At 55.7% G+C, this 27,048-nt stretch overlaps 1 protein-coding gene across 1 annotated transcript; it reads right to left on the reverse strand.

Moving 5' to 3' along the window:
• On the reverse strand, positions 1 to 20,906 carry G3BP1 (G3BP stress granule assembly factor 1). The gene is made up of 12 exons (XM_049778033.1): positions 20,870 to 20,906; positions 9,926 to 10,038; positions 7,204 to 7,285; positions 6,746 to 6,919; positions 6,518 to 6,608; positions 5,508 to 5,601; positions 4,163 to 4,349; positions 3,177 to 3,278; positions 2,910 to 3,021; positions 2,669 to 2,797; positions 2,476 to 2,585; positions 1 to 964 (listed from the first exon to the last, which is right to left on the reverse strand). Exons 2-12 carry the CDS (start codon positions 10,018 to 10,020, stop codon positions 758 to 760), a joined length of 1,383 nt encoding a protein of 460 aa, XP_049633990.1. The 5' UTR covers positions 10,021 to 10,038; positions 20,870 to 20,906; the 3' UTR covers positions 1 to 757.
• Positions 20,907 to 27,048: the final 6,142 nt, after the last annotated feature.

Consider the following 27,048-nt stretch of genomic DNA (forward strand, 5'->3'; position numbering starts at 1 on the left):
CTGATCGAACAAATCTAGACACTTTTATTTTCCTCTCGACAACTGCCAGGACTGGAGTCAGATAAATAGAAGGCACGACAGTTTTGCTCTGGTTTTGTTATTTGGATCAGGGTCGCTTTTGTTGTTTGTTTTTGTGGGCTTTTTCTTTTTTACAAATACAAACTAAACATGAAGAAACTACTTAGCAGGACCTAGAGTTCAAGGAAAGCACGGTACTTGCATTCTAGACATCGAAGCCAGCTGACAATTGAAATTTCAATGGGAGGGACGAGGCCACAGTGCCTTGGGTCACACAGCACAGCAGCGGTAACGCCAAGGACGGCTGGCGTGTGCGGAGTGTCTGTCGGCACCCCAGCAGGAATCGGCCTGAGCACTTTTCCTTGGGCCAATTTCTCCATGTCTGAAGACAGTCCCAACTCGCAACGAGAAACCATGTGGGCTATTCCTGCCTTCGAAACGCTGGAAGAATCCCGCCTTTCTCATGGGCTTTTAAAACACAGAAAACAAGAATCCAACGAAGACGCCAGTCAGAACCAACACACTCATGTGGGGAAGGAGAGGACGGTGACCGTGGAGACGAAATCCAGTCTGTATGTGCACACTAAGCACGAGACATCAGTCTTGTTTTCTTCTGAAAAAGTCCATTTTCCTAAAATCCGTTCCATGAGATCGAGGTGAGGACTCAGGGTGGTGGGTGGGCAGCACGGGCACAGGCCAGCGGCCGCCCGTGGAGGCTGGACGTGGGGCGGCGCAGGGCTCACTGCCGGGGGGCCAGGCCCCTGCCGACCCCGAAGCCAGGCTTCGGCACCAGGCCCCCTCGGGGAGGCCCTCGCAGGCCAGAGCCCATCCCCCCGCGAGGGCCCCCGGGGCCTCGAAGGCGGTTGTCACGGCGGTCCCCTTCGCGGGCCGCTCGTGTCTTCTTCTCCTCCACATTCAGGCGCACCTCCCCTCGAAACATGATGGGCTGTGGAAGGAAAGGAGGCGATTTATTGAGGGGCTCAGCGACGCTCCTCACGATCCTGCCATCTCAGAAGGAAAAACAGGGCAGGGCGCTGAGCCTTGAGCTCAGCAGGAGCCCTGGCCATCCTTAGTCCAGGGGTGCAAGTGAAAAAGTTGGGGGCCCCAGGCCAAAAGTCAGTGCCTGACTCACACACTTCACCAGGCAAACATTCACAGGGCTGGGTAGAGCAGGAGGAGCAAACCCCCAGAGAACCCCGAGTCACTCCTGCATCTCTGGGTCTGCAGAGAGCACCGGGGTTAAGGTACCTGCCTTGCACACACTGGGTGCATATTCGGTTCGTTACACTCCACAGGGTCACCCTAGTCCCGCCAGACAGATGCCTGAGCGCAAGTTGGCCAGGATGGCCCCAAACACACAGAAAAATAGAGATTTCTCCCTAAATGCCACTAGCCAGTCACCAACCACTGAAAGCTAAGTATTGAAATGACACACTCACGAGTTCTCGTTTCTCCTAAATACGACAAATAACTCAAGTGCCCAGTAAAAAGAAAACAAAAGTACTTTGGGGTCAGAGCAATAGCACATGGGCAGGGAGCTAAGGAGCTTGCATGCATGCAGCCAACCCTGGTTTGATCTCCGGCGTCCCATATGGTCTAGGAGCCTGCCAGGAGTAGCCCGAGCCCCCAAAACAAAAACAGAAAAGGGTGCCTCACTTTCTAGGTACAAGCCACAGCAGTGGGATGCGGAAAAGAAAGCCAAGGCCTGGCACCCAACGTGAAGTTGGGGGGGCACAGAATGAGACTCCCAGTCACACATCTCCTGGGCCCACTTCAGCAAGGACACAGGACTGGGCTGAGGGCAGAACTGGTACTCGTGTGGGCCCCAAGTTTGCTCCCGCAATCTGCACAAAGGAGAAATGAGTATAGGATATAGGATATGCTGAAGAAACCAAGTCACCTCCTGAAGCAGGGGAAGCTCAGAAGGAACCAAGTCACCCTACAGAACCAGGGAACTCCGGAGGGGTCAGGCACACGCAGGGCCCCACAGCACCCACAGATGAGCCTGACTCCGAACAAGGAGCAAGGAAACAGCACGCCCGTCCTGCTATCACACGTGTTCCACAATACAATAGTACAAGGGTGGCACCTGGGCCTTCACCTGCCGTGAGCTCAGCCGAGCCCAACATTGGTCAGCTCCAGCGACAAGGGAACCAGCCACGGCTCTGTTCTCAGACACCGCCACAGAATTCCAGAGCCCCGACTGTCAACAGTCATGCCAAGAGACTGCCATAGCATTCCAGACCCCAACTGTGGACCCTCTCGCCAGGCACAGCCTCAGAACAAGATTGCAGACAGTCATGCCACAGCAGGAGAGCAAGTCACTGCACACAGCCCTGAGACATGATCCAGTGCTCCGGACCTTTCCAGGTGCTTTGAAGGGGCCAAGTGAGTCCTACTGGAGGTTGGGCCAGGGACAGCAGGGTCCTCCACAGCCCGTGTGGGACAGGCACGTACCCGGTTGCTCAGGACCTTCTGGACAGGCTCTGCGTCGTCAAACACAACAAACCCGAAGTTGGGCAGCTTGCCCCCACTGTTGATGCGCAGCTCCACCACGGTGCCATAGCCTGCGAAGACAGAGGCCGTCAGGGCCCCGGGAAAGAAAGCGCCGAGCATGGGGGGTGGGGGCCACATCTACACCGACACCTACTCTGGAAGAAATCCTTGAGCTCCGACTTGTCCACCTCATGTGGCAGGTTGCCGATGAAGAGCTGGTGGCTGTCGGGGTGTCTCACCATCCGCCGGGGCTCTACGTCGCCCTGCTCGCCCGCCTCGCGAACTTCAGGGGGCGGGGGAAGGCAAGAGTGTGGAAAAATGAGCCTCCTGGCCTGCCCAACGCGCCTCTCAGCCCTGCTGAGCCCCCGAGCCCCAGCCCTGCCCCTGGCACTTACTGGGCCTGGGGCCCCTTTGGGGAGGGGGGTTGATCCGAGCCTCCCGCACCCGCTGGTCTCGCTGAGGTCTCTGCGGTGGGATTTGAGCATCAGGCTTGGACTCCGGGCGAGGCTGAAAAACGAACCAGTGAACTTCTGCTCGAGCTCAACAGCCAACTTCCCAGTTCCTCACAAGCTCACAGGGCGACTCAACTCAGGGGCCACGCACGGCCACAGCAGCCTGGCCCGATGCCCGCACACCTGGGAGGCCAACCTCCCCCCGCACACCTGGGATGCTGGCACCCGCACGACGTGGGGCGGGATCCCCGTCACCGGCACCGCGCCACTGGGCCGAAGGTTCTTGCTGGTAACCGACGCCCACGAGAAGGTCTAGAAAACAGCCCGTGGCTCAGATCAGAGGGACACGAGGTTCAAGCTGCCACTGCCCAGAGATATCTTGGTTCCCGAGGGCAGCAACAGGAGACACAGACGCCGCCTCAGCTACCTCACTGATCGACATGCACCCTCTCCCCGCTACGCCGCATCAGCACGGGAAAATGTTCTAACCACTGCCCAATCCTTCTCCTCACTAGCCACAGGAGCCTGGACTTGGCCTAGCAGTGTGTGTACATGTCCAGGCCCGCATCTGCCTCCACTGGACCAGGCCGAGCCCATAGGCAGTGGGAGAATGAAGAGGTCCTGCAGAACCCAAGAACCCGGCCCTCAAATGCAGTCCAGCTCCCTCGTCTTAACAGGACTGGGCATCAGGGCAAGAAAGTGGGCTGGGGGGCCGGGTAGGTGGCGCTGGAGGTAAGGTGTCTGCCTTGCAAGCGCTAGCCAAGGAAGGACCGCGGTTCGATCCCCCGGCGTCCCATATGGTCCCCCCAAGCCAGGGGCGATTTCTGAGCACATAGCCAGGAGTAACCCCTGAGCGTCAAACGGGTGTGGCCCAAAAACCAAAAAAAAAAAAAAAAAAAAAAAGTGGGCTGGAAGCTCCCTGGGGGGAAATCAGCGGTTCAGCAGGCCTGGTCACATCATCAAGTCAGCCCGGAATTCTCCAGGAAAAGGGATGAGAGAGGGAGGAGAGGGGAAGAGGGAGAGAGTGTAATACTAGAAGAGGGAGAGAAGGAAAGGAAAGAAAGGGAAGAAGGAAGTTCACGGCAGGAAGAGTCTGCTCAGGATGTGCTTGCTGCAACGCTGTTCGCTGTTTGGTGAGAACTGACACCTCTGACTGAGGAGGGCGGAACCCCTACCCCGGAGGACGCCCCACCCACCCGCAGGTCCTCCTGCGCTGTGGGAGCAGGTGAAGGGCTCTTTTGTGCATCCTCGGGGGCAGCCTCCTCCAGGACGGCCTCTGGCTTCTCCTCGTGGGACTCAGCTGCGGGCTCCTGCTCGACTTCCGGTTCGGGGTCGGGCTCCGGCTCGGCAACCGGCTCTTCGAGGTGTTCTTCCAAGTCGTTGCTTTCAAAGGAAAATTCGCGACGGTCACTAGAGACACTGACCAGAGGCTGGAACCCCAGATTCCTCCCCTCCCTGGGCCAAGGTCCAAGAAACAGCATGTGGGCAGAGCAGCGAAATCGATCAAAACCTCCGCTCCCTGGCTCCCTGGCTCCCGCTGATCTAGCAGGGCATGGGCAGAGCAGCTGACCAAAGCAGCCTGACTGAACCCTCCACGGGGAGCCCTAGTCTCCAGCAGGTGACACGAGGTGTCCTCTGTCACCAGGGAGAAACCCACAAAGACGGAGGCAGCCTCGAGAGCGGGAGCAGAATCAAGGCCCTCGATTTCCGTCCACACCAGGGTTGGATGCTCAGTATCACACAGAACCAACACGGGTGTGCCCTGAACACCCCAACGCCAGATAAGACGCAAGTCTGGCCAGAGCGACCCTGGGAACCACCAGGAGTAAATCCTGGCATCCCTGGGTGTTGCCAAAATACGAAAAACAAAAGAGAGATAGCATGAACTGGACCTTTGCCTTGCATACAGAGGACAGCGGTTTGAATCTCGGCATTCCAGATGGTCCCCCGAGCCTGCCAGGAGTTAATTTCTGAACACAGACCCAGGGTGTGACTGAGCACTGCTGGGTGTGACCCCCTCCCCCCCCCCAAAAAAAAACATTTATTTCAGATGTAGGACCGGGAAGTATAGGAAGGTATAGGCGCCAGCCCAACACAGCTAATCTCTGGCATCCATAGGGTGCCCTGAGAACTGCCAGGAGTAAACCTAGCACTACACTACTACTTCTCTCTCTCCTCCACCCCGAATTACACCCAACTTTGAAACTAAAAGCACCTGACTGATACTATTTAACAAGTTCTCACAAATTAACACGTCGTTCTTATTTTGCTTTGTGTTAATGTTTGGGCCACACCTGGCAATGCTCAGGGTGCATATGGGGTGCTGAAGATCAAACCCAGGTCCTCTGCATGCAATGCAAAAGCCCTTCCCTCTACCTCAAGCCCCAATGCATCTTTCCATTAGCTCAGCCACAGAAGTTGGATCTTTTCTTCTAGGGAGTCATTTTTGGATGAATTCTGAGCCTCTGTAACAGCCACCAACATAGATAATGACCACAAGATTCTCCCGTACTTCCAGAGGGAGGTCAAAGGTCTCCTTACCCTACAGCCTGGTCATAGAAAGTTCCGGAATCATCAGGGCCTGCTTCAGGTGTCTGCTGTCTTTCCTCAGGTTCCTCTACTTCCTCCTCAGATTCTAAATGAGACAAGCAGCTCAAGGTGACTGGAATGCGTATTTAATGTGTCGACGAGACTTCACCCTCACAAGGTTCATCTGACCACGAGCACTTGGAACAACACCGTGGGAGGAACAAACAGCCCTGACGAGCCTCGGACACAGGCTGCGGGCACCAGAATCTGGGATGGAGCAGGACCGAAAATGCGACGGTGCACCAGGGACAGCGCTGGCCCACCCAGCCACCACGTCCATCATGATCGCTGGTTCGGGCCCAGAGCACGTTGGTTTCCCAAACCTGCACCCCGGCTACATTGCAGATACCCTAAAGAGCAGACTTGCCCAGAGGGGGGACGGGTCTCCCATGGCTCAACTACACTCCCAGGAGAGCAGGAAGCCAGGCAAGTTTGGAAGCTCTTCTTTTTCCAGAATATCTTTTTAAAAAAATTATACAGAAAAGACCCTTCAACACTTGCCTCACACGGCCAAGGCAGGGAGGTCCATCCCAGCACACCCAGATGGCCACTGACCACCACCACCACCACCACCACCACCACCACCACCACCACCACCACCACCACCACCACCACGGAGCCCCAAGCACACCCTGGGCACCACCACAAAGCCACCGGTGAAAGGTACCTCCCTCCAGAGCAAACGGGAAAGGTGTTCAGTTTCCCAAGAGGCTGTGACTGCAATAAAGCCCCCCCTTCCCCTCCAGGCATCCACGCTGCCCTCAACAGGCTCCGGGCAACACAAGCCTGGTGTGCACTTAGCAAGCGTGTCTTTAAGGACCACTCAGATGGGCACAGACAGCAGGGACACAGGACAGTGGGAACAGATGCACCCCCCACCCCTACTGCTATCACCAGAGGACAGCAGGGACAGGAGCACCCCCAACGGAGCTGCTGTCACCCAGCACTCAGCAGTGACGTACCATCCTGCGGCTCGGTGATGAAGCCCCCGAAGACCTCATCCTGGTACCTGAAGATGTCATTGTGCACGTAGAACTTGTTGGCCACCGAGCCCTGCAAAGGTGACACGGGACTCAGTGGTGACCCCTGAAGCCCAGCAGCTCCCCCACACAAGAGCCCGGGCCCGCCCCACCAGGTGAGCCGGAGCCAAGGGAAGCACAAAGCTTCAGTGCCGGCAGCCCGCTGCCTACCTCAGGAGCCAGAACAAAGGTTTGCATGAAGCGCCTCAGGGCCTGGTTGTTGTTGGACAGCAGCCCCATCACCTGCACCACCACCCCGTCGTTGAGCGTGGCGTGGGCGTCCACGTGGCGGATCTTTGTGTGGCAATTGGTGAAGTTCTGGGACATGACTTTCCTGTGGATCTCCTGAGGGAACGAACGGGACAGGCAGAGGTAGTGTCACCTGGACACACGCCACCTACTCCGGCGGGTCCCTCTATCAGGCGACGCCCCACCAAGCCTTATCGTTTAGACCGAAACTGACCCCCAAGTGTTCAAGACAGGACGGAGCTCAAACCAACGACCTCTGACCAAAACTTCAGCTCAGGGACTCACAGACCCAGTGTTGGCCAGTCCGGTGTGCAACCGCCGCACAGGTTTTGGAGCACCAGCCTGAGACCTGCCCTGGCCTCCCTGGACGGGAATCCTACCTTCTGGCCGTAGACTGCGTCTGCGGGCTTCCCATTGGAATCCAGGCCCCCGTGGACATACGAGGAGTTCTTCCCATAAAACCTGCCAAGACAGAGACCGCAATGTCCACAGCGCTGCCAGGTGGTTCTCCAAGCTGGCACTGCCTGACTCTCGAGGGCGTGGACCCAGGAACCATTTCTTCTTCCTGCTGCACAAGCAAAGTCTCCGGAATGCTGTTTGTCAGTCTTTTTTCCCTAGCGAGGGATCTGCTCGGTGGGGCAGTCGGGGCCCAGCCATGGGCCAGGGCGACCTCACAGCAGAGGTGCGGGCTGTCCACGAGGACACAGTATCTCCTGCACAGGGAATCCCAGAGTTCAACTCTGGCCGTGTGTTAAGAGCCTTACCCTCACCCTTGACTTGCTCAGTTTCGGTGCTTCATTTCAGGGCACACTGTGAGGAAGGAAATGGGGGAGCTGCACAGCACAGAGAAGATGCTACTCAGGGTTTTCTCCTTTCCGTGTTCCAAACAAGCAAGCCCAGGCAAATCATTCTACATCCTGATTCCACTTTCCACGTCCCCAGAAAAGGGGGCAAACCCCGAGCCTCGTCTTCAGCTTCACTTGTTCTCACAGCTGCCCAGACAGCCAGAGCGAAGGCTGAAGCCACCTCCCCGACTGACTGCCGCACTGAGTCCTAGACCTGTCTGATTGCCAAATCATAGAACAGATCAGAGAATCAAATGGAACATAACAATAACAAACTATGAACCTTGATCTCCACGTAATAATCATGAGAAGGGAACGACAAAATTTTAATGCCCCAGCGCCTGTTCTCACCAAATGTTACTTAATGTAACTCAGAAGAAGTCCAGGGGCCTCAGCTGTGGCCAAAGTTGGCTTGATCCTTGGCATCTCAGAGTGCCCAGAGCACCCAGGAGTCATCCCAGAGTCCACAGCCAGCATTAAGCCCTGAACACCAGAGTATGACCCCAAAACAAAAGGACAACTCCCCCAAATCTCAAGATATGACACAGTCCAGGCCAGTCCAGACACTAGCCTAGCATTGGGACAACTCTTGGTTAGGGGGCTGGAGCCATAGTGCACCAGGCTGTGTGTTTTGCCTTGCAGCTGGCCCAAGCTTCATCCCCAAATGTCCACCAGGAGAGATCCCTTGAGCACAGAGCCGAGAGTAAGCCCTGAGCTCTACCAGGTATGGTCCCAAAGTAATTTTAAAAATCAAAGAGAAAGGAAAGTAATCCTAGTACTAGGATAGTACTAGGCATAAGGAACTTGCCTAGCACACAGCTGACCCGGGTTCAATCCTGGGCACTGCATCTGGTCCTGAGCCCCGCCAGGAATAATCCGAGAGCACTGAGCCAACCAGGCGTGGTAAAAATTAAAAGGATTGGGGCCGGAGAGATAGCACAGCGGTGTTTGCCTTGCAAGCAGCCAACCCAGGATCTAAGGTGGTTGGTTCGAGTCCTGGCCGTCCCATATGGTCCTCCGTGCCTGCCAGGAGCTATTTCTGAGTAACCCCTGAGTACCGCCAGGTGTGGCCCAAAAACCAAAAAAAAAAAAAAAAAGGAAAAAGAAATTAATTCTGGGGCCGGAGAGATAGCACAGCAACATTTGCCTTGCAAGCAACCTATCCAGGACCTAAGGTGGTTGGTTTAAATTCCAGCGTCCCATATGGTCCCCCGTGCCTGTCAGGAGCTATTTCTGAGCAGATAGCCAAAAGTAAACCCTGAGCACTGCCGGGCGTGGCGCGCGCACACACACGCGCGCACACGCGCGCGCGCACACACACACACACACACACACACAAATTCTTTTTTTTTTTTTTTTTTTTTTGTGGTTTTTGGGCCACACCCTGTGACGCTCAGGGGTTACTCCTGGTTATGTGCTCAGAAGTTGCTTCTGGCTTCTTGGGGGACCATATGGGACGCCGGGGGGGGGGGGGGGTCGAACCGCGGTCCGTCCTAGGCTAGCGCAGGCAAGGCAGGCACCTTACCTCCAGCGCCACCACCGGGCCCCACACACACAAATTCTAACAAGCCCATACACACACACACACACACACACACACACACACATTAATTCTAACAAGCCCATACTTGAGCATCCTACACACAGCGCTGTTTTGAAGAGGAGAGGCAGATTCCATGTAATGTGCTCATTAGGGTCAAATCTAAAAGTGCTGCCACGAGGCCCAGGAGACCAGTCAGGGAGCTTGACGCCAACTCCACCAGGGCCCAGGCCCGGCCCCCACCTCAGACAACCAAAGTGTGACTGGACCAGCCCAGAGCAGAGCTGGGTGCGGCCCAAAACCAACCAAACAGAAAGAAACCGTGTTACTGAGAGGATGGCAGAGTGCCGGGGCCGAGGCACTTGCCTGGCTTGAAGCGCCAGCCGTTGGATGTGGCCCCAAAGCCCAGCCCCTGGACCCCAGCATCCCTGCTGAAGCACCTGTCCTTTACAGGACAGGGGTCGCACAGCCCAGTGTCAGGTCTTGGGGTAGCAGGAGCCCACACGAAGCCTCCTGCCTGACACTCCTGCCCCAGTGCTCCAGGCAGCTCCTCCCCACTAAGGGCGCCTCCTTTCCTTCCTCAGAAGTACCGGACAGGCCGTCTCCAACCTTACCGATTTCCTCACCACCACAGTGCCCCCTGACCCAGGGAAGCCTGAGGGAGGCCGACTGGGCGAGAGTGACCAGGCCCGAGCAGACGGGGAGGGAGAGGCCTACCTGTGCAGCATGTCCGGAGCCTGGTTCAACAGCGTGTAATACTGTCTCACAAACTCCCGCCCGACCAGCAGGGGGCTCGGCTTCTCCATAACCATTGCTTTGATGGAGTCAACCTGGGGGGTGGGAAAGGTCACATACAGTTAACTGGAAAGACTACATGGCCAAGGGAACAAACAACCCAAGTCAGAGCTGGTGTAAGCCCACACCCCCACAGTACCCACAGCCTCCTGGAGAAACCCACAGGTACCAGGACGGTACTAAGGGGACAGAGGAGAGATGGTGAGATGGGAACGAAGAGAGAGTAGGAGAGAGTCCCGATAATTCACTGCGATCACATGAATGCCAGTTGGAAATTAATTCAAGGGGCTATAGATCAGGGGTCTCCCACGGGCCGCAAACGGCCCTCCGTACCAACACTTTGTGGCCCTGCCTAGAGGAATCTTGTTTTGTTTTGTTTTAGTTGTCTGGGTCACACACCCCAATGTTCAAGGCTTACTACTGACTTTGCACTCAAGGATCACCCGACTTTGCCTCCTGCGGCCCCCAGGTCAATTGAGTTTGAGACCCCTGGTAGATGATAGCAGGGCTATAAGCAGGGAGGCATTTGCCTTACACACAGCCAACCTCAGGCTCAATCCTCACTCTGCACCCCGGAACACTCCCAGCACCACCTGGCACTATTCCTGAGTGCAGAGTCAGAGCAGCCCCTGAGCTCCAAGAGGTGAGGCCCAAAGGCAAAAACAAAACTGCCAGAGTATGTATAATGGGCTCAGGGACCACTCCAAGGCCACAGGGCCAGTGGGCCGGAGTGTCGGAGGATGCAGACCCTCAGGCCTGCGGGACTGGCACCAACAAGGCCATCACCCACTCTGTTCTTCCTGATACTCCCTAGTGCCAAAGGGGCCCAGAGACGCCTCCAGAGCCCTCCCGTAGATTCCACGTCTGGGCACCTGCATCCAGCCCAGCCCTGAGCCGGGGACAGCCAGTCGTGAAGACGGCAGCGGCAGGCCCAACGGTGCCAGGCGACACCCCAGACGACGGCCACGGAAGTGCTGACAGAGGCACGCCTCTCACACTGAGCATGTGTGCCTGTGTGTCTGTCAGCACTTCCAGGCCCATCGTCTAGAGTGTAGCCCACACCAGCCCACAAGCACCACGAGGGCAACCCTGCTGCACCCCATTCGTGGGTGCGACCACCAACCCTGTCTCGCCGATTTGGAGGAGCATCACCGGGAGCAGCCTCAGAACCGCTGGAGGCAAATCAGACCAGAGGACATTCCTGGGCAGAGGGAGGCCGTGGACATGCAAGGAGGAGGGTGGCCATGTGATGTGCAGGGAAGGAGCAAGTGGTGTGCAGGGGTGTGGTGCACTGTCCAGAGACAGATGGTCAGAGGAAGGGAAAACATTTTGGTTGTTCCCCAGGGCGCTACTGCCTTCTCTGCTCCCCACCCTGTCCCCTTTCTCCCAACCAGTCCTGGTCACCTCTCCCATTCCCCACTTCAGTCCCAGGGCCTATTCAAATCGGGGGGCCAAGATAAATGGTGCCATTTGGGATCCCGAGTCTCACCAGGAGTCACCTGAGCACCAGCCCCCAAAAGCAGTCTCCCCCATTTGTGAAAATTTTATCAGCGTAACTGAGAAAAACATGAAACAACATATACTACACTGCAGTCCAGCATTCCTACACACTGTGTACAGCAGGGAGATCAAGTACGTCAAGTGGGTCAAGGCAAGTAGCCTTGAAGATGGCCCATCCAGATTCGAAGCCTGGCATCCATATATCCCCGAGCCAACCAGGAATACCCCTGAGCACTGCTGGACAGCACCCCAAATCGCATGCAAACTCTTGCACAAGCGCATCTGCTCAGCTGTTCCAGGACTTGGACACAGGAACGCCTCGGGCAGGCTCTGGAATCAGAGCAGCTTGCCTGAGGGAGCTCTCTGGAAGCCTCAGAAGGGAGGGGAGAGGAGGGAAGTGGGATGACAGGAGCCCCGACAGCTGTGTCCCTGGCTGCTTGGCACTGGGCGGGCTTGGCCCGTCCCAAGCCCCATCATCCCCTAGGCACACAACCTGTGACTGAGCAAAGGCAGGACCGTGATCCCCACATGCCCTGCCAGGTTTCTGTGAGTGCAAGACCCAGCACCTACAAAGGAGGTGGAGAACTGGGGGGAATACTGAAAAACGTAGGGACTAATACAGGTATGGGTTCGGAAAGGGAGTGGGGGACGAGGCGACAGTTGCCTTGTTCTTGCTGGGTTCTATCTCAGCAGCCCAGATGGTCCCAACCCCTGAGCACAGCCCAATGTGGTCCCCCCAAAAAAGAGCAGAAAACTGAGTCAAGACGGTTGAATATCAGTGCGAATTCCATCATTCTGGAATGTGTGCGCCACCCTCCCTCACTCAGGTCTCACTCACTCCTACTCAAAAGGCCCAACATGGCCAGGCATGCGGAGGCCTGGGAGGCCCACCTGGCTCTCACTCTGGCTGGACCACAGATCCCTCAGGGATGCTCATGGATGGAGGGGTGCACGCAACCCCGGCGTGCAGGGGTCAGATACGGGGAGGCCAGAGCGCCTCTCACAGAGGCTGCAAGGTTCACAGGGGCCTAGATGCAAGGCGGGCTGTGTGGCTCCTAGTCCTACTCTACAGAAAGGCTGAGGAGGGGCAAGAAGAGCTGAGGCCCTGGGAGAAGCAGGCCTGTCTCACGAGGGCACGCCGCCCGTGCTCTTTCTGGGGGCAGGAGTGATGGGACCTGGAGGAGTCACTTCAGGCAGAGGACCGCAGGGCAGTATGTGAGGCTGGGCCATCTCTGCACAGGCTCAGCACACCAGGGGTCAGCCAGAGTCGGGCCCACCTACCTCCTTCCACGCTGGGGGCGCTAGGCTCAGGCTAAGACTCCCACCAGTTCCACCTGAAGCGACCCCAAAGTATCCTTCACTCCTAATCCTCTATGTCACCAGCCAGGATCCCATGAAGACACAAACCAGACACATCCTAGGAGGCTTTTTTCTATGAAAGCCCGGCGGTGCATAATCACGGGACAGTGACGAACGTGGCTGCCCGCGAGCAGTTGTTCCACAGGTCTCAGGGCTGAGACGCGGCCATGAGGCCCGGAGCCACACCTGCGCCCCCTGCACATCCAAGGCCCAGCTCCCTCGGGTCCCAGCTCCTGGTACGCAACCACACACCACCTCCAAATCTCACAATACCGCCGGCTCAGTAGGAGCAGAGAAAATCAGGTGGGGAAGTTGCGAGAAATAAACGGAGTTCGATGAGTGGCAACAGTAGCGGGAGGGTCAGCTACGGTGAGACAGAACCATTTTCACAGGTTGACTTTCAAGCTACTCTTCGTAATTCCATTTGCTACTTTGTTGAAACAAGCAATGCGAAAGAAATTCTCTAGTGCCTGCTATGGGGATGGCGTGGTGGAGGCAGGATTGGTGTTGAAGCACCCAAGACCCCAAACAACTGTATGATCAAAAAAATAATTTGTAGGGCTGGAGAGATAGCAAGGAGGTGGGGCGTTGCCTTGCATGCAGGACAGTGGTTGGAGTCCCGGCATCCCACATGGTGTCCCCCCCCACCGCAGCAATTTCTGAGTGTAGAGCCAGAAGTAACCCCTGGGCACTGCCAGGTGTGACCCAAAAACCAAAAATAACAATAATTTGTAAGGGCTGGAGAGAGAGCACAGCGGTAAGGCGTTTGCCTTGCATGCAGAAGGCCAGTGGTTCAATTCCTGGCGTCCCATATGGTCCCCCGAGCCTGCCGGGGGTGATTTCTGAGCATAGAGCCAGGAGTAGCCCCTGAGGGCTGCCGGGTGTGACCCAAAAAGCCAAAAAAATAATTTGTAAACCACAGTCTTCAATGATATTTAGAATGTTCTAAGCGCCTAGAGAGAGGGTACAAGCAGGCAGGGTGTTTGCCTCCCACAGAGCCAACCCGGTTCCATCCCCGTCAGTCCTCAGCATCCCATATGGTCCCTGACTGTAGAGCCAGGAGCAAGCCCTGAGCACCGCCAGAGTGTGGCCCCAAACGCAGAAAATAACGATGGGAAGACAAGAGAGGGACCCCACTGCAGTTACCCAGGGTGAAGCAGACAGAGCGACAGGGCACGAGGCACGAGGCATGAGGAATGGGGACGTTAGGGCAGAGCGATGGCTCAATTTTCACTAGCTGTAAGCTGTGATGGACTGTCTTAGAAAAACACCCAGAAGCAGCCTTGCAGGCTCTGGACAGGGCACTGTGGGCCCACAGAGGGTCTAAGACAGAGCCTGGCTCCAGACAAAACAAAGGGAGGGGGTCAGTGAGCAGCCTGTCCTCGTGGCCTTGAGACAAGTCTGAGGACAGCTCACATCAGGAGAAATCCGATGCACAGGTGGGGGAGACAGACAGAGCGGGAGTGATTAGTGAGCGTCTGAGCGGCTTCCCCGTCACCAGAGCTGAGACCCAGAGCCAGGTACTGACTGCCCAGTGCTCTTTTTCACAGCTTAAATTAAATATGCCAGGGCTGGAGTGGTGACAGCAGGGAGGACATCAGTCTTGCAATCCCCAGCATCCCAGAGGGTCCCCCAAGCCCGCCAGGAGTGATCTCTGCGTGCAGTTAGGAATGAGTCCTGAAAACACCCACAAAGTAAAAAAAAAAAGTTAATTATGACTTAAAATACATTATTTTAGAGATAGCAGAATCTTTTGACCAGTTCCGGGAAGGATTCACTTCTGCCTCCAAATCTGTAAACTTCCCACCAGCGACTCCAGACTGAGGACTTCAGGACCCTCCAAGACACCCAGGGGAGGAGTGTGGGGAGGAAGGACATGAACTCTACAGACTGCCCACATGTGATCCAGACCCAACCAGCCCCCATTTCCCATCTATCCCCAACCTTCTGGACTATGTGACAAATCTTAGACGCGCCTTCCTTTAAGACTTGGGAGGGGGCCGGGCAGTGGCGCTGGAGGTAAGGTGCCTGCCTTGCCTGCGCTAGCCTAGGACGGACCGCGGTTCGATCCCCCGGCGTCCCATATGGTCCCCCAAGAAGCCAGGAGCAACTTCTGAGCGCATAGCCAGGAGTAACCCCTGAGCGTCACAGGGTGTGGCCCAAAAACCAAAAAAAAAAAAAGACTTGAGAGGCGGGGGCGGACTGGTGGTGCAGGGCGTAAGGCATCTTGCGCGCCTAGCCTAGGACCTCGGTTCGTCCCATATGGTCCCCCAAGCCAGGAGTGATTTCTGAGCGCATAGCCAGGAGTCACCCCTGAGCGTCACCAGGTGTGGCCCAAAAACAAAAACAAAACAAAAAATACCTGGGAGGCAACTTGCCAGGCATGCAGCCATCTGTGTGGTGTTTCATCCCCAGCACCACCAAAGGTCCCCTCACACTACCCAGAGTGACCCTCGAGCACGAAGCCACGAGTAAGCACTGGCATCATCAGCTGTGCCCCCTCCCCAGTAGCAACATCAGGAGCCCAGTGCATTCACACCAATTTTCTTGGAAAATCAGAACCCACAGGGTTGGACCTGCTAGCTAGAACCCAGGGTTAGGAGGCACTCACAGGACCCAAGGCCCCAAACCCTGACAAGAAGTGCCCCCCACTGGGTGTGGTCCAAAAGCTATGGGGCTGAAACCAAAAATACAATGGGGAGGGTCAAACCTGGCATCCCAAATGGTCCCAGGAGCCTGCCAAGAGTGATTCCTGAGAGCAGAGCCAGGAGTAACTTTACCCCTGAGCACTGCCAGGTGTGGGAGGGGGGGAGCAGCAAATAGAAGCTGCGGGCCGGAGAGATAGCACAGCGGCGTTTGCCTTGCAAGCAGCCGATCCACGACCAAAGGTGGTTGGTTCGAATCCCGGTGTCCCATATGGTCCCCCGTGCCTGCCAGGAGCTGTTTCTGAGCAGACAGCCAGGAGGAACCCCTGAGCATCGCCGGGTGTGACCCCCCCAAAAAAAAATAGAAGCTGCTGTTCCATAGCATGTCCCACACAGAATGAAAAGCGCATCCAAGAGGCAGAGAAGCACTGCAGTCATACGGATCCCGGGACCTTAACACATGGAGATTCTGTGCTCCAAGGCAGGGTGAGCCACACCCCCTCAAGAGAAGAACGGGGAACACTGTGAAGCTCATGGCCCAAAATTAGGAGCACCCAGACGGTGGGGTCCAAGGTCAAGATCACACAAACTATGGGACCCATGGCCCAGGCTTAGAGGCACACAGACCGTGGGGTCCCCGCCAGCTCCCAGCCCAACGGCGGAGCCTGGGAGTCCTACAAAGTGGACAGCGGGGAAGGGGCTCTGCGGCACCAGCACCCGCCAGAGATCCAGGAACAGAGCGAGGCCTGAGTTGGCCTGAGCTCCGCCAGCTGTGGCCCAAGCCCAGAGAAGTGTGACTCCACTTGCTTGCAAAGAAAGCCTCACATGAATGCAGGTTCCTCAGTGAGGGAAGCCAGGGGTCTGGGCAGAGTCAGGGCAGGCTCTTCCAAATAAATATCCAGACCTCCCCCTCATCCCACACCTGGGAGAGATGAGCCAAAGGTAAGCAGAAGAGAAATTGGGTCGGGGAGCCTCACAGGGCAACAGAAGCAGAACTGAATGATGAGGGCAATAACAAGGTGGGAGCAGGCTGGGTCAGAAAGCAGAGAAAGCAGCCGCCAGTCAGTGCTGAACACGGCCAGCGGAGGCCCAGCCACAGCCCTGCCAGGAGGTATGTAGGGGTGGCAGTGCGCAGGGCAGCCCCTGAAGACGACCAGGGGGCGGTGTGGCCCCAAAACCACAGCAGCGGTTCAGACTGGAAGGCTGGGCCCCTCACAGACACTCCCAGAAGTGAGTTCATGACTGAGCCAGTTTCTCAACCTGGTCTATTCAGAAACAAAAGGAAACGAAAAAGTCCTCATTTTAAAAACACACACACACACAACAGGGAAGAGACAGCTCTTCCTCGCGAAATTCAGAGAAAGAGGAAACGCACCAACAGGCTCCAGAATGGCACAGCGAGGGCATCTGCCAAGAAGAGGCAGCTCAGCCTGTGCCCGTGCCAGTGGGTACCACGCTCCTGGGGGGGGGGGGGGTCCAGAAAGTCAGCCCAGCCACAGCGGCGAGAAGACCCAAGAACCTTAGATAAGGTGAGGAGAGGGCTGCTTCCAGGGGCAATAAGGCATCTTGGACGAAGAAGACCCAAGTGGGGAACTAGGGAAGTATCACAAGCGGCTGTCCTGTCAGGGGTCCTCCAGCTTTTTCAACAGGGGGCCAGTTCACTGTCCCTCAGACCATTGGAGGGTCTGACTGTAGTAAAAACAAAACTTATGAACGAATTCTTATGCACACTGCATAGATCTTATTTTGCAATGAAGAAACAAAACAGATACAAATACAATATGTGGCCCATGGGCCATAGAGGACCACTGTGTCAGCTTTTAAGCAATGTGAGGTTCTGAGGGCTCACCAGTGTGCCATGACCACAGGAGAAGTCTGATGTCTGGAAAGAGCGTGGGAGGGAAAAGAGGAAGGAAGGGAGGAAGGAAGAGAGGAAGAGAGGAAGTGAGGGAGGGAGGGAGAAAGGAAGGGAGAAAGGAAGGGAGGAAGGGAGGAAGGAAGGAAGGAAGGAAGGAAGGAAGGAAGGAAGGAAGGAAGGAAGGAAGGAAGGAAGGAAGGGAGGGAGGGAGGAAGGGAGGAAGGGAGGAAGGAAGGAAGGAAGGAAGGAAGGAAGGAAGGAAGGAAGGAAGGAAGGAAGGAAGGAAGGAAGGAAGGAAGGAAGAGCAACGCTGGAAAAGCAGATGGGGGCCTATCACCTCAGCATTTCCGAAAGGAAAGTAACACTGGAGGGAACCTGTGAACCAAACCCACTTACCGGCCTCTCTTCGTCCCCTAAGCGTCCCTCTCCTCTCAAAATCAAAAGCAAGTGATTGGGCTTATCACTGAGCACCAAATGCTGGGCAGAGTGCTGGCCTCAACGGGGTGGGGGTGGGGGGAAGCAAGGAAGAGGCCACAAGCAGGGGCATCACCAGGGCCTCACTCAGGACAGCACTTCCCGAGTACTCTAGGCTCTTTAGGAATGACTGGAATATGTGTGTTAAAAACAATACTTACTGGAAAGTAAAAGAGAAAGAAAAAAAGAAAAAGAAACTCCTCAGCTGGTGAGGAGTTTGTGCATGACTGATCTCTCTCAACCTCAAACACTAAGAATTCCACACAGCAGTGCCCCAGCAAGCTGACCCAGCTGCACTGGTCCTGGCATACTCAAAGATGGCATAGCAGGGGCTGGAGCGGTGGTACAAGCGGTAGGGCGTTTGCCTTGCAAGCGCTAACCTAGGACGGACCTTGTTTCAATCCCTCGGTGTCCCTTATAGTCCCCCAAGCCCAGAGTGATTTCTGAATAAGTACCCAGGAGTAACCCCTGGCGCCACTGGGTGTGGCCCAAAAAGCCAAAAAAAAATAAAAAGAGGGCAAAGCTGATTTAGGGACAAAAGAACGATCAACTTTGGGAACTGGACCGAGAGTACAGCAAGTACGATGCTTGCCAGGCAAACGCCAGACCAGAGTTCAATCGCAGGCATCCCGTATTAATTCCCAAGGCAACGCCAGGAAGGATTCCTAAACGCAGAGCCAAGAGTATCCCTGAGCAGCACCAGGTGTGACCCGAGTCCAGAGCCAGGACCCAGCTGTGAGTACTAACCAGTGTGGCCCCAGGAAACAAATAAGGTCAGTATGAATATAAACCTCACCGTTAACCAACATGCGGTGAGGCCACAGGCTGACAACGGACGGTCAGTGTCTACCACTACAGAAGTTCAGGGCCGGGAAGGTGGCGCTAGAGGTAAGGTGTCTGCCTTTCAAGTGCTAGCCAAGGAAGGATCGCGGTTCTATCCCCCCCAAGCCAAGGGCGATTTCTGAGTGCTTAGCCAGGAGTAGCCCTGAGCATCAAACGGGTGTGGCCAAAAAATAAAAATAAAAAAGAAAGAAAAATAAAGAAGTTCAGCCAGAGAAGAACAAGTGGCCTGGTCTTTGGGGGAAGGAGGGATGGGGAAGGTGTCAACCTTTGGGTTTGAGGCCATGCTCAGGATCTCTCCTGGTGGACCCCGCAGACTGCCAAGATCAAATCGGGGTCAGCTGCAGATGCCTTACCTGCCGCACCCTCCAGTCTTTGTTTTCAACCTACTTCCGTGGAAATTAAACATCCCCCCTTTATCAGGTCTCATTCTGCCCCAGACAAGGTTAACACAAAACCAAAATCAACCCAGAACGCCTATTGGGGTGCTGACATAGTTAAAGACCACCCAAATCAACTTGCCAAATCAAGTGGGCAGTGTCACACTTACAGAGAACGGGTCCAGGCTTTATATGGGAATTTCACTTTGGAGGACTGACTCACCCAGACCTTATGAATCACATACTGCTCCATCCTATAAGCACAGAGGACTTGGCCTCTGCCCTGCTCTCGGCAAGACACACACACACACACACACACACACAAAATCCCACGAACAGTCCTATACATAATATTAGCACGTAAAAGTCACACGAAGCCCAGCTGAGCAGGCCAGCAGCTCCCACTCCCACAGGCCCTCAGCAGCCGGGCCTGGGGTGCACCGACGGTGCCTCCCAGGAAGCACAAAGGGCCACCAGGTCGCGCACCGGTCCCGCGGTAAGGGACCTAGAAGGGAGGAACTTTGGTTTGGCTGCAAGCACCGGGGACAAAGCTCACACCGCCGCCGCCGTCGTCCCAATGAATGAGAACACAAACACACAGATCCCTCGCACCCGCTGTTTGCTGGAGGCCAGGCACAGGAGATCTGGGTTTGTCTCAAACTGGAATAAGGAGCTAGTGGGCCCCCCCCACCGCCCACCCAATGCCTCAGCCAGTCCATCTCATTCTCCGGCTCTTCACTCCACTCCAATCTGAACTTCAGAGTCTCAAAAATACGGGTTGGAGTCGTAAGCAAGCTTAGCCTAGGGGCCGGAGAGAGGGCACAGCGGGAGGGCGCTTGCCTTGCATGCTGAAGGATGGGGGTTCAAATCCCGGTACCCCGTAAGGTCCCCCGAGCCTGCCAGGGGCGACTTCTGAGCACGGAGCCAGGTGGGACCCTCCCGCCCAGAGAAAGGAAAAGGGAGAAGAAAGCCTCCAAAGAGTCCGCGCTGAAGGCAACGAAGTGGAAGCGGTCCTGGCCATCATGTCACTGGTGGCCCTCGGGCGAGGTAGGGCTCCCCACTTGGTGTGGACGAGGCCGCCCGCGGGGCCTTGCAGGTGCGTGGGCTTCGGGGGTTGGACGTAGGGGGCACCCCCACCGGTCCTGGATCTGAAAGCTTTCGAAGGCCGGCTTCAGCAAGTGAGGGTCCCTGGAGCGAGCCAAGCAGGCAAGCAAGCAAGCAAGGCCGGGCTGCACGAGGCAAGGGGTCCGGAGCGTGCATGTGCTTGGGGCCCGGGGGAAGCCCGCGCACCTGTCCGTGTGCGCCCAGGGGCCCCTCTTTGCAGACCTCCTACCTGCGCCCAAGGGGGGGCCCTTCTTTGCAACCTAAGTGGGGTTTGCAGACCTACCTGCTGGGGGGGGGACGAAGCCCCAATTCCCAGGCACCCAGATCAGCAGATGCCCAGGTCCTGCCGACCCGTCCAGCCCCCCGAAAGTCGCACGCAAGACCCCAGGCCACCTGCCCAGACCTGGGCCCCTGCTCCAGGATGGACCCCAGGCCCCCGATCACTCGCCCATCTCCCCCACGTCACCTGCAGCCCAGCGTCCCCGCTTCTCCCCGCCCCGACCCCCGCGGCTCCCGGGGCTCCCGCAAGCCCGCTCCGGGGCGCGTGGGCGCGGCCGGGCCGGCTCCGGGGCCCCCGCGTGGCCGTTGGCGCCCTGCGGCCGTTGAGGCCCCGCGCCCGCCCGCCCGCTCGGCCCCCCGAAGCCACGCCGCGTCGTCCGGCCGCGCGCTCGCACCCGCGCCCGCCGCCCACCCGCCGCGGCCCCACCTTCGCGGCTCGACGGGCGGCAACGAGCGGGACTCCCGGGCGGAGGGCGGGCGGGCGGGCGCGGAGAAACGCGGGAGACCTTCACGCAAGTGCGTCCGCACACACGCGTGCTCCGGCGCCGGGCTATATAAAGCCGTCACAACCGAACCTGCTGAGCCCGGAGGGGCGGGCGACGTCTAGCCAATCCGCGCCGCGTCCTCTGCGCTCCTCGCTCTGCGATTGGTCGTCGTTTAAGATGGAGGCGTGGCTTTTGATTGGCGTCCACTGAGACCTCTCAGCGTAGCGGAATTGTTCACCTTGCGTAACAAACTGACAAGAGCGAGGACCAATAGCCTACGGGGAGTGGGAAAGGAAGACGGGGAAACGTGTGGAGTGACGCTACGCTTAGCCAATCGCTACGCGCGCCGGCTCTGATTGGTTCAAGCAGCTTCCCGGGTGGAGAGCGTTCTCCGTCCAGGCCAGGCGCGGTTGCGCCACAAGGTGGGGCCCGTGTGCTTTGGGGAAGTAAACCCCAAGCAAGCGGGAGGCGGGCTCTAAAGGGCTGCGGGCCCCACAGCCAATGGCAGCGCAGGGATGGGGTTGATTGACAGCTCGGCTGCTGCCTGGCCCAGTTCTGGGCCTTGCGGGTCTGGCAGGACCTGGGAGCACCAGGAGGAGCTCGGGCTGGCCACGGGCTGGGCCAGGCGACCCACCAGCACCATTTCCAAGTCTCTCCTCCCTTGTGGGGGTCTTTGTCCTGTGCACAGAGTGGGGGTGAAGTCGCCCCATTGCAGTTGGAGCTTAATTCTAAGGAGCCTGGACACTCTTCCAGAGGGAGAGGCAGGCAACACAAAGTGGGGGGGCCCCCAGAGTGGAAGGGACAAGGGGGAGTCCCGCAAAAGGCCCTGCTTTTGCAAGCTGGACTGGGCCTGGCTGGGCCTGTGGCTCTTGGCAGAGCTGAGGTGTTTACTGGGCCCAGGACATGACAGGACACCTCGGCTCCATCCTGATGCCCCATGATTTCCCCCAACTGCACTAAAATAAAAAAAAAATCAGCTCTCCTGTTGGTGTGGCCCCAATGGGCTCCTCCAAGGGTATGTTCTAGGGGGAAAGTCTGAGCCCCATTTGAGGTGGTCCCCGAGGGAGCCAGGAGGACACTGTGTGAACGCAACATCTCACAAAGACACCTGTACCCAAGTTAGTGAAGGGGGAAGGACCCCTCAGGAGTATTGTCCTGATGAAACAAGACTTGGGAGTTCTCCTGAGCTCTCACCTCTCACCTCTGACCTAACTTGGGGCTGCAGACTGGAAAAGAAGAAGCCAGTGGAAAGGGAGACAGAAAAGGATATTACCAGATGCAAAGACAAGTAAAGGGGTCTAGGCCAGGTGGGCCCACAGTAGGCTTAAGGGGCTGAGCTCAGGTTTGCATGCTAAAGCCCCTGGGGTCAATCCCTGGTGCTGCCTGGTCCCCAACATCACTTGGAATAAAGATTGAGCCTGCTACACCTACCAAGCACTACTTTGGGACAATAATTCCACCCTGCACCACTAGGTGTGACACCCCCCCCCAAACCAACAAAAAACTATTTGGTACTGATTCCCCCTCCCCATCAGATAGAACCATGCAAAAGGATTACACCATTCAGTATGGGTCACAGTAGTGAAGTGAGGACCTACAAGTGAGAAAGCAGCCTTTTAGAGCTTCCTTCTTCCTTTTTTGCTGGGTCACAGGGTTTGGGGCCACACCCAACTACGCTCAGTTACTCCTGGCTCTGCGCTCAGGAATCACTCCTGGCAGGTTCCAGGGTCCAAATGGGATGCCAGGGATCAAAGCCGGGTATGTCCTGGGTCAGCCACATGCAAGGCAAATGCCCTACCACTGTGCTATCACTCTAGCCCCCCCCCCTCCTTCTGGAAGTCTTAAGAAGCAAACTGGGGGCCCGGAGAGATAGCACAGTGGCCTTTGCCTTGCAAGCAGCCGATCCAGGACCTAAGGTGGTTGGTTCGAATCCCGGTGTCCCATACGGTCCCCCGTGCCTGCCAGGAGCTATTTCTGAGCAGACAGCCAGGAGTAACCCCTGAGCATCGCTGGGTGTGGCCCAAAAACCAAAAAAAAAAAACAAAAAAAAAAAACCAAGAAGCAAACTGGAAGAAATACTAAAGGAAAAGGGGCCAGTGAGATAGTACAGTGGGTAGGGTGCTTGCCTTGCACACAGCTACCCCAGGTTCAATCTCCAGCATCCTATATGCTGCCAAGAGCATCACAAGGAGTGATTCCTAAAGAAAGAACCAGGTATGCCACCCTCTACCAAAAACAACAACAACACAGGAAGAGGTGTGGAGTAAGAGGGTTCAGAATTCTGATCTATGCCCTCCTGACCTACAGCTGATGCCAAACACCGTTCGAGTGTTGGTTTTGAATGGGCTGGATTTGGGGATGACCAGACTGCTCCCTGCTCAGTGCTTCAGATGGGGCCTCGGGCACAAACTGTTCCCAAAAGCCCCTGTTCATAGCTCAGTTCCTTTCTGGCAGAGAAGGAGCCAGCACAGCTTGTCTGCTCTGAAAACCACAAGTCCCAGTAGACAGGAAACTGAGGCAAGCAAAGAAATTTGATAGGTATTGCTCTCAAACTGGCAGAGGGAAAGGTCTAGGAGCTGTGAGAGGGTGGGGTGCCTGGGAGTGGGTTAATTTATTAGTCAGATTAAATGCAATCAAAACAGATAATGGGATGACTGTGGGGAGGAGGACAGGACCAGATAACAAGAAGCCCCTGTCCGGGAAAGCTCTTTGTCTCCTAAGCCCAGACAGAAGTCAGGTAGCTGCAGTCACGGGGACAGAGAGCCACAGGGACAGAGAGCCACAGCCCTAGAGAGACCCAGAGACAGGTGACAGCAGCAAGCACACCAAAGGGACACAGGTGATAGGGCTCCAGCTGCAGCAGGATCCAGACCGGGTCATCATACACTAGACAGAGACAGAGCAGGGACAGGACCAGGCCATAAGCTGAAGGAGGCAGATGGTGAGGGACAGGACTTACGGTGCTGTACACAGATAATAGGAAAGTGGCATGGAGGGAGGCTTAAAATCATCTACTCACATTGTACAATAAACTCTAATTTCTTCTTCTTCTTCTTCTTTTTTTTTTTTTTTTGGCTTTTGGGTTACACCCAGCAGCGCTCAAGGGTTACTCCTGGCTCTACACTCAGGAATTGCCCCCAGTAGGCTCGGGGGACCGTATGAGATGCAGGGACTCACACCACCGTCCTTCTGCATGCAAGGCTAATGCCTCGCCGCTGTGCTATCTCTCCAGCCCCAAACTCTAACTTCTTAAGCTACTGGGTTGGTTTTTATTTTCTTGTTTTTTTTGGGGGGCCACACCCGTTTGATGCTCAGGGGTTACTCCTGGCTAAGCGCTCAGATATTGCCCCTGGCTTGGGGGGACCATATAGAACACTGGGGGATCGAACCGCGGTCCTTCCTCGGCTAGCGCTTGCAAGGCAGACACCTTACCTCTAGCGCCACCTCGCTGTCCCCGCTACTGGGTTTTGTCTGCAAATTTTTCATTCAGTTCTCAAGAAGCCATGGACTCAGGAATATAGTCAGCTTCGTGCTAACAGAAAATATAGGTCAGCATAGCCAGTCAGAGGTGATCCAAAGCAGCAAGGAAAAGTTAGCACCCGACAGCATCCACACAGGCCCAGGCATGCTCTGGGATATCCACACCCAAAATCTTACATATGAATACAAGGGGCAAAGAGTCTCCAATCCCTTTTTTCAAATCTAGCTGAAAAATCATGCAAATGTTTTACAATAAGATAAGCCAAATTCATAGAACTATGAATCTATGGTATCGGGGTCGGAGAGATAGCGCAGCAGTAGGGCATTTGCCTTGCATACGGCCGGCCCCTGGAGGACCCGATTCGATTCTTGACATCCCAGATGGTCCCCCGAGCCTGCTAGGGGCGATTTCTGAGTACAGAGCCAGGAGTAACCCCTGAGAGCCGTTGGGTGTGACCCAAAGGCCAATCAATCAATCAATAAAGTTTAAAAAATTATAAAAAAAAAAAAAAGATAAGCCAAATTGACTTGGAGAGATAGTAACAGTGGGCAGGATGTTTGCTTTGCTAGCTGCTGCCTGATACCCTGGTTTAGACCCCAGCATCCAATATGGTCCCCTGAGCCAGCCAGGAGTGGATTCATGAACACAGAGACAGAAGGCCCTGAACACAGCCAGGTGTGGTTCTATAGAAAATGAAACAAAGGAGCCGAAGAGATAGCTTGGAGGTAAGGCATTTGCCTTGCGTGCAGATCTGTGGTTCGAATCCCGGTATCCCATATGGTCTCCTGAGCCTGCCAGGAGTGATTTATGAGCATAGTGCCAGGAGTAACCCCTGAGTGCTGCCGGGTGTGACCCAAAAAACAAACAAACAAATAAAATGAAACAAAGGAACCGGAGACATCGTTGGAGGTAAGGTGTTTGCCTCGCATGCAGAAGGATGGTAGTTCAAATCCCAGCATCCCATATGGTCCCTCAAGCCTGCTAGGAGCAACTTATGAGTGTAGAGCCAAGAGTAACCCCTGAGCACTGCCAGGGTGACCCAAAATCAAAAAAAAAAGAAAATGAAATGAAACAAAAAGATAGTCAAACTGTGTGTGTGATAGAACTGATTCCATGCAGCAACGCTAGTCATTTTATTCATTACTTATTCACTTACTTTGCTATTGTTGCTGCTAAGGAGGGCCCTGTAGTGCTGGGGACCAAACCCAAGCCTTGAATATACTAGGAATGGGCTCTGTAATTTGTATGATTTTTGTTTTTGTTTTTTGAACATCTCTGGTGATGCTCAAGATTGACTCCTGGCTCTACATTCAGGGATCACTCTTTGGTTCAAGGGACCTTATGAGGTGCTGAGATTAAGCTGGCCACGTGTAAGACAAACACCATCCCTACAATACTGTCTCTGGCTCTTGTACCCATTCTAGCTATTTCCACAGATGCTTTGTATTTTGGGGGGTGACCCTGCAGTGCTCATGGGGCTATTCCTGCCCTGATACTCAGGTGTGACCCCTGGAAGTGCTTGGAGGAACATATGTGCTGCCAGGAATAAAATCAGGGGCAGGGGCAGGGGCAGGATTGAAAACACAGTGGGGAAGGCACTGACCTTGCAAGAGGACGATCACGATTTGATCCCCAGCATCCTATCCGGAGCCTGAAAGGGGTGATTCCTGAGCACAGAGCCAGGAGTAACCCCTGAGCGTTGCCAGGTATGACCCAAAACACAAACAAACATAGCATAAAACACACAGGGTGGGCCACATATATGCAAGGCAAGCACCCCAACTCCAGTATTCTCTCTAACCCAAGTGGCGGTTGTAAAGGCTGAGCAAGTGCCTCTATGAAACGTATATGCATGTTGATACATTTACCTACAGCCATAATCTTGAGATTTATATTATACTATTATACCTATACAGATTACTAAATTTCCAGAGCATTTCATCATTTGGGGGAGAAGGAGTGGAGTGTCCTTTTCTGTTTTTAAGGATTTCAGCATTCTGGGCCACACACCCCCACAAACCTGGGAGCTAGCTGCTTCCAAACCATTTGCTCAGGGGGTGTGTGCACCCCTGGCAGAGCTGAGGGGACCGTGCGGTGAGTAGGAACTGAACCCAGGCTTGGGGAAACCCTGAACCCCACTTGGAAGGAGATAATGGGAGCAAAACCCCCCAGCACAGTTGTTACAAGAGTCAAGCCCTGGAGAAAAAAAAAAACAAGAAGAGCCTCTCTTGCAAAAACATCAGCTGTTTTTGTATGAGCCCAGTGCCCGGGTCCGGGTCTCGGGGTCCACCTGGGGGACCCCAAGTACAGCAGGCCACACCGGGCCACACTCCAAGGCGCGGCTCCCGTCTAGTTTAGGCCCAGCCGGAAGCCAGCGCGCTGGTGGGCGTGGCCAAAGAGACTGACCGGAAAAGGAGTGACACATTAGGCACTGCCGGAAGGGGCGTGGTCTTATGTGTACTTCCGGAAGGGACAGGGCCCGATACGCTCTTCCCTAGAGGGGCGTTTTGCGCAGGACCGGAAAAGGCGTGGCCTGACACATACCCCCCCCACAGAGGAGTACGACGCTGTACGCATGACCGGAGGGGGCTTGGCCCCGAGTAGGCGTGGTTGGCGCTGGACAGGAAGGGGCGTGGCTCA

The sequence above is a fragment of the Suncus etruscus genome, chromosome 8 (genome assembly GCF_024139225.1).
Source record: "Suncus etruscus isolate mSunEtr1 chromosome 8, mSunEtr1.pri.cur, whole genome shotgun sequence".
In the NCBI taxonomy this organism is placed as follows: domain Eukaryota; kingdom Metazoa; phylum Chordata; class Mammalia; order Eulipotyphla; family Soricidae; genus Suncus; species Suncus etruscus.

Excerpts from the sequence above, each read along its gene's own strand:
- G3BP1 (XM_049778033.1), bottom strand. The coding sequence starts at position 10,020 with ATGGTTATGGAGAAGCCGAGCCCCCTGCTGGTCGGGCGGGAGTTTGTG. Across the intron at positions 6,920-7,203 it reads ACGCAGTCTACGGCCAGAAG|GAGATCCACAGGAAAGTCAT; the intron begins GTAGGATTCCCG and ends TCGTTCCCTCAG. Across the intron at positions 5,602-6,517 it reads CATCACCGAGCCGCAGGATG|AATCTGAGGAGGAAGTAGAG; the intron begins GTACGTCACTGC and ends TGTCTCATTTAG.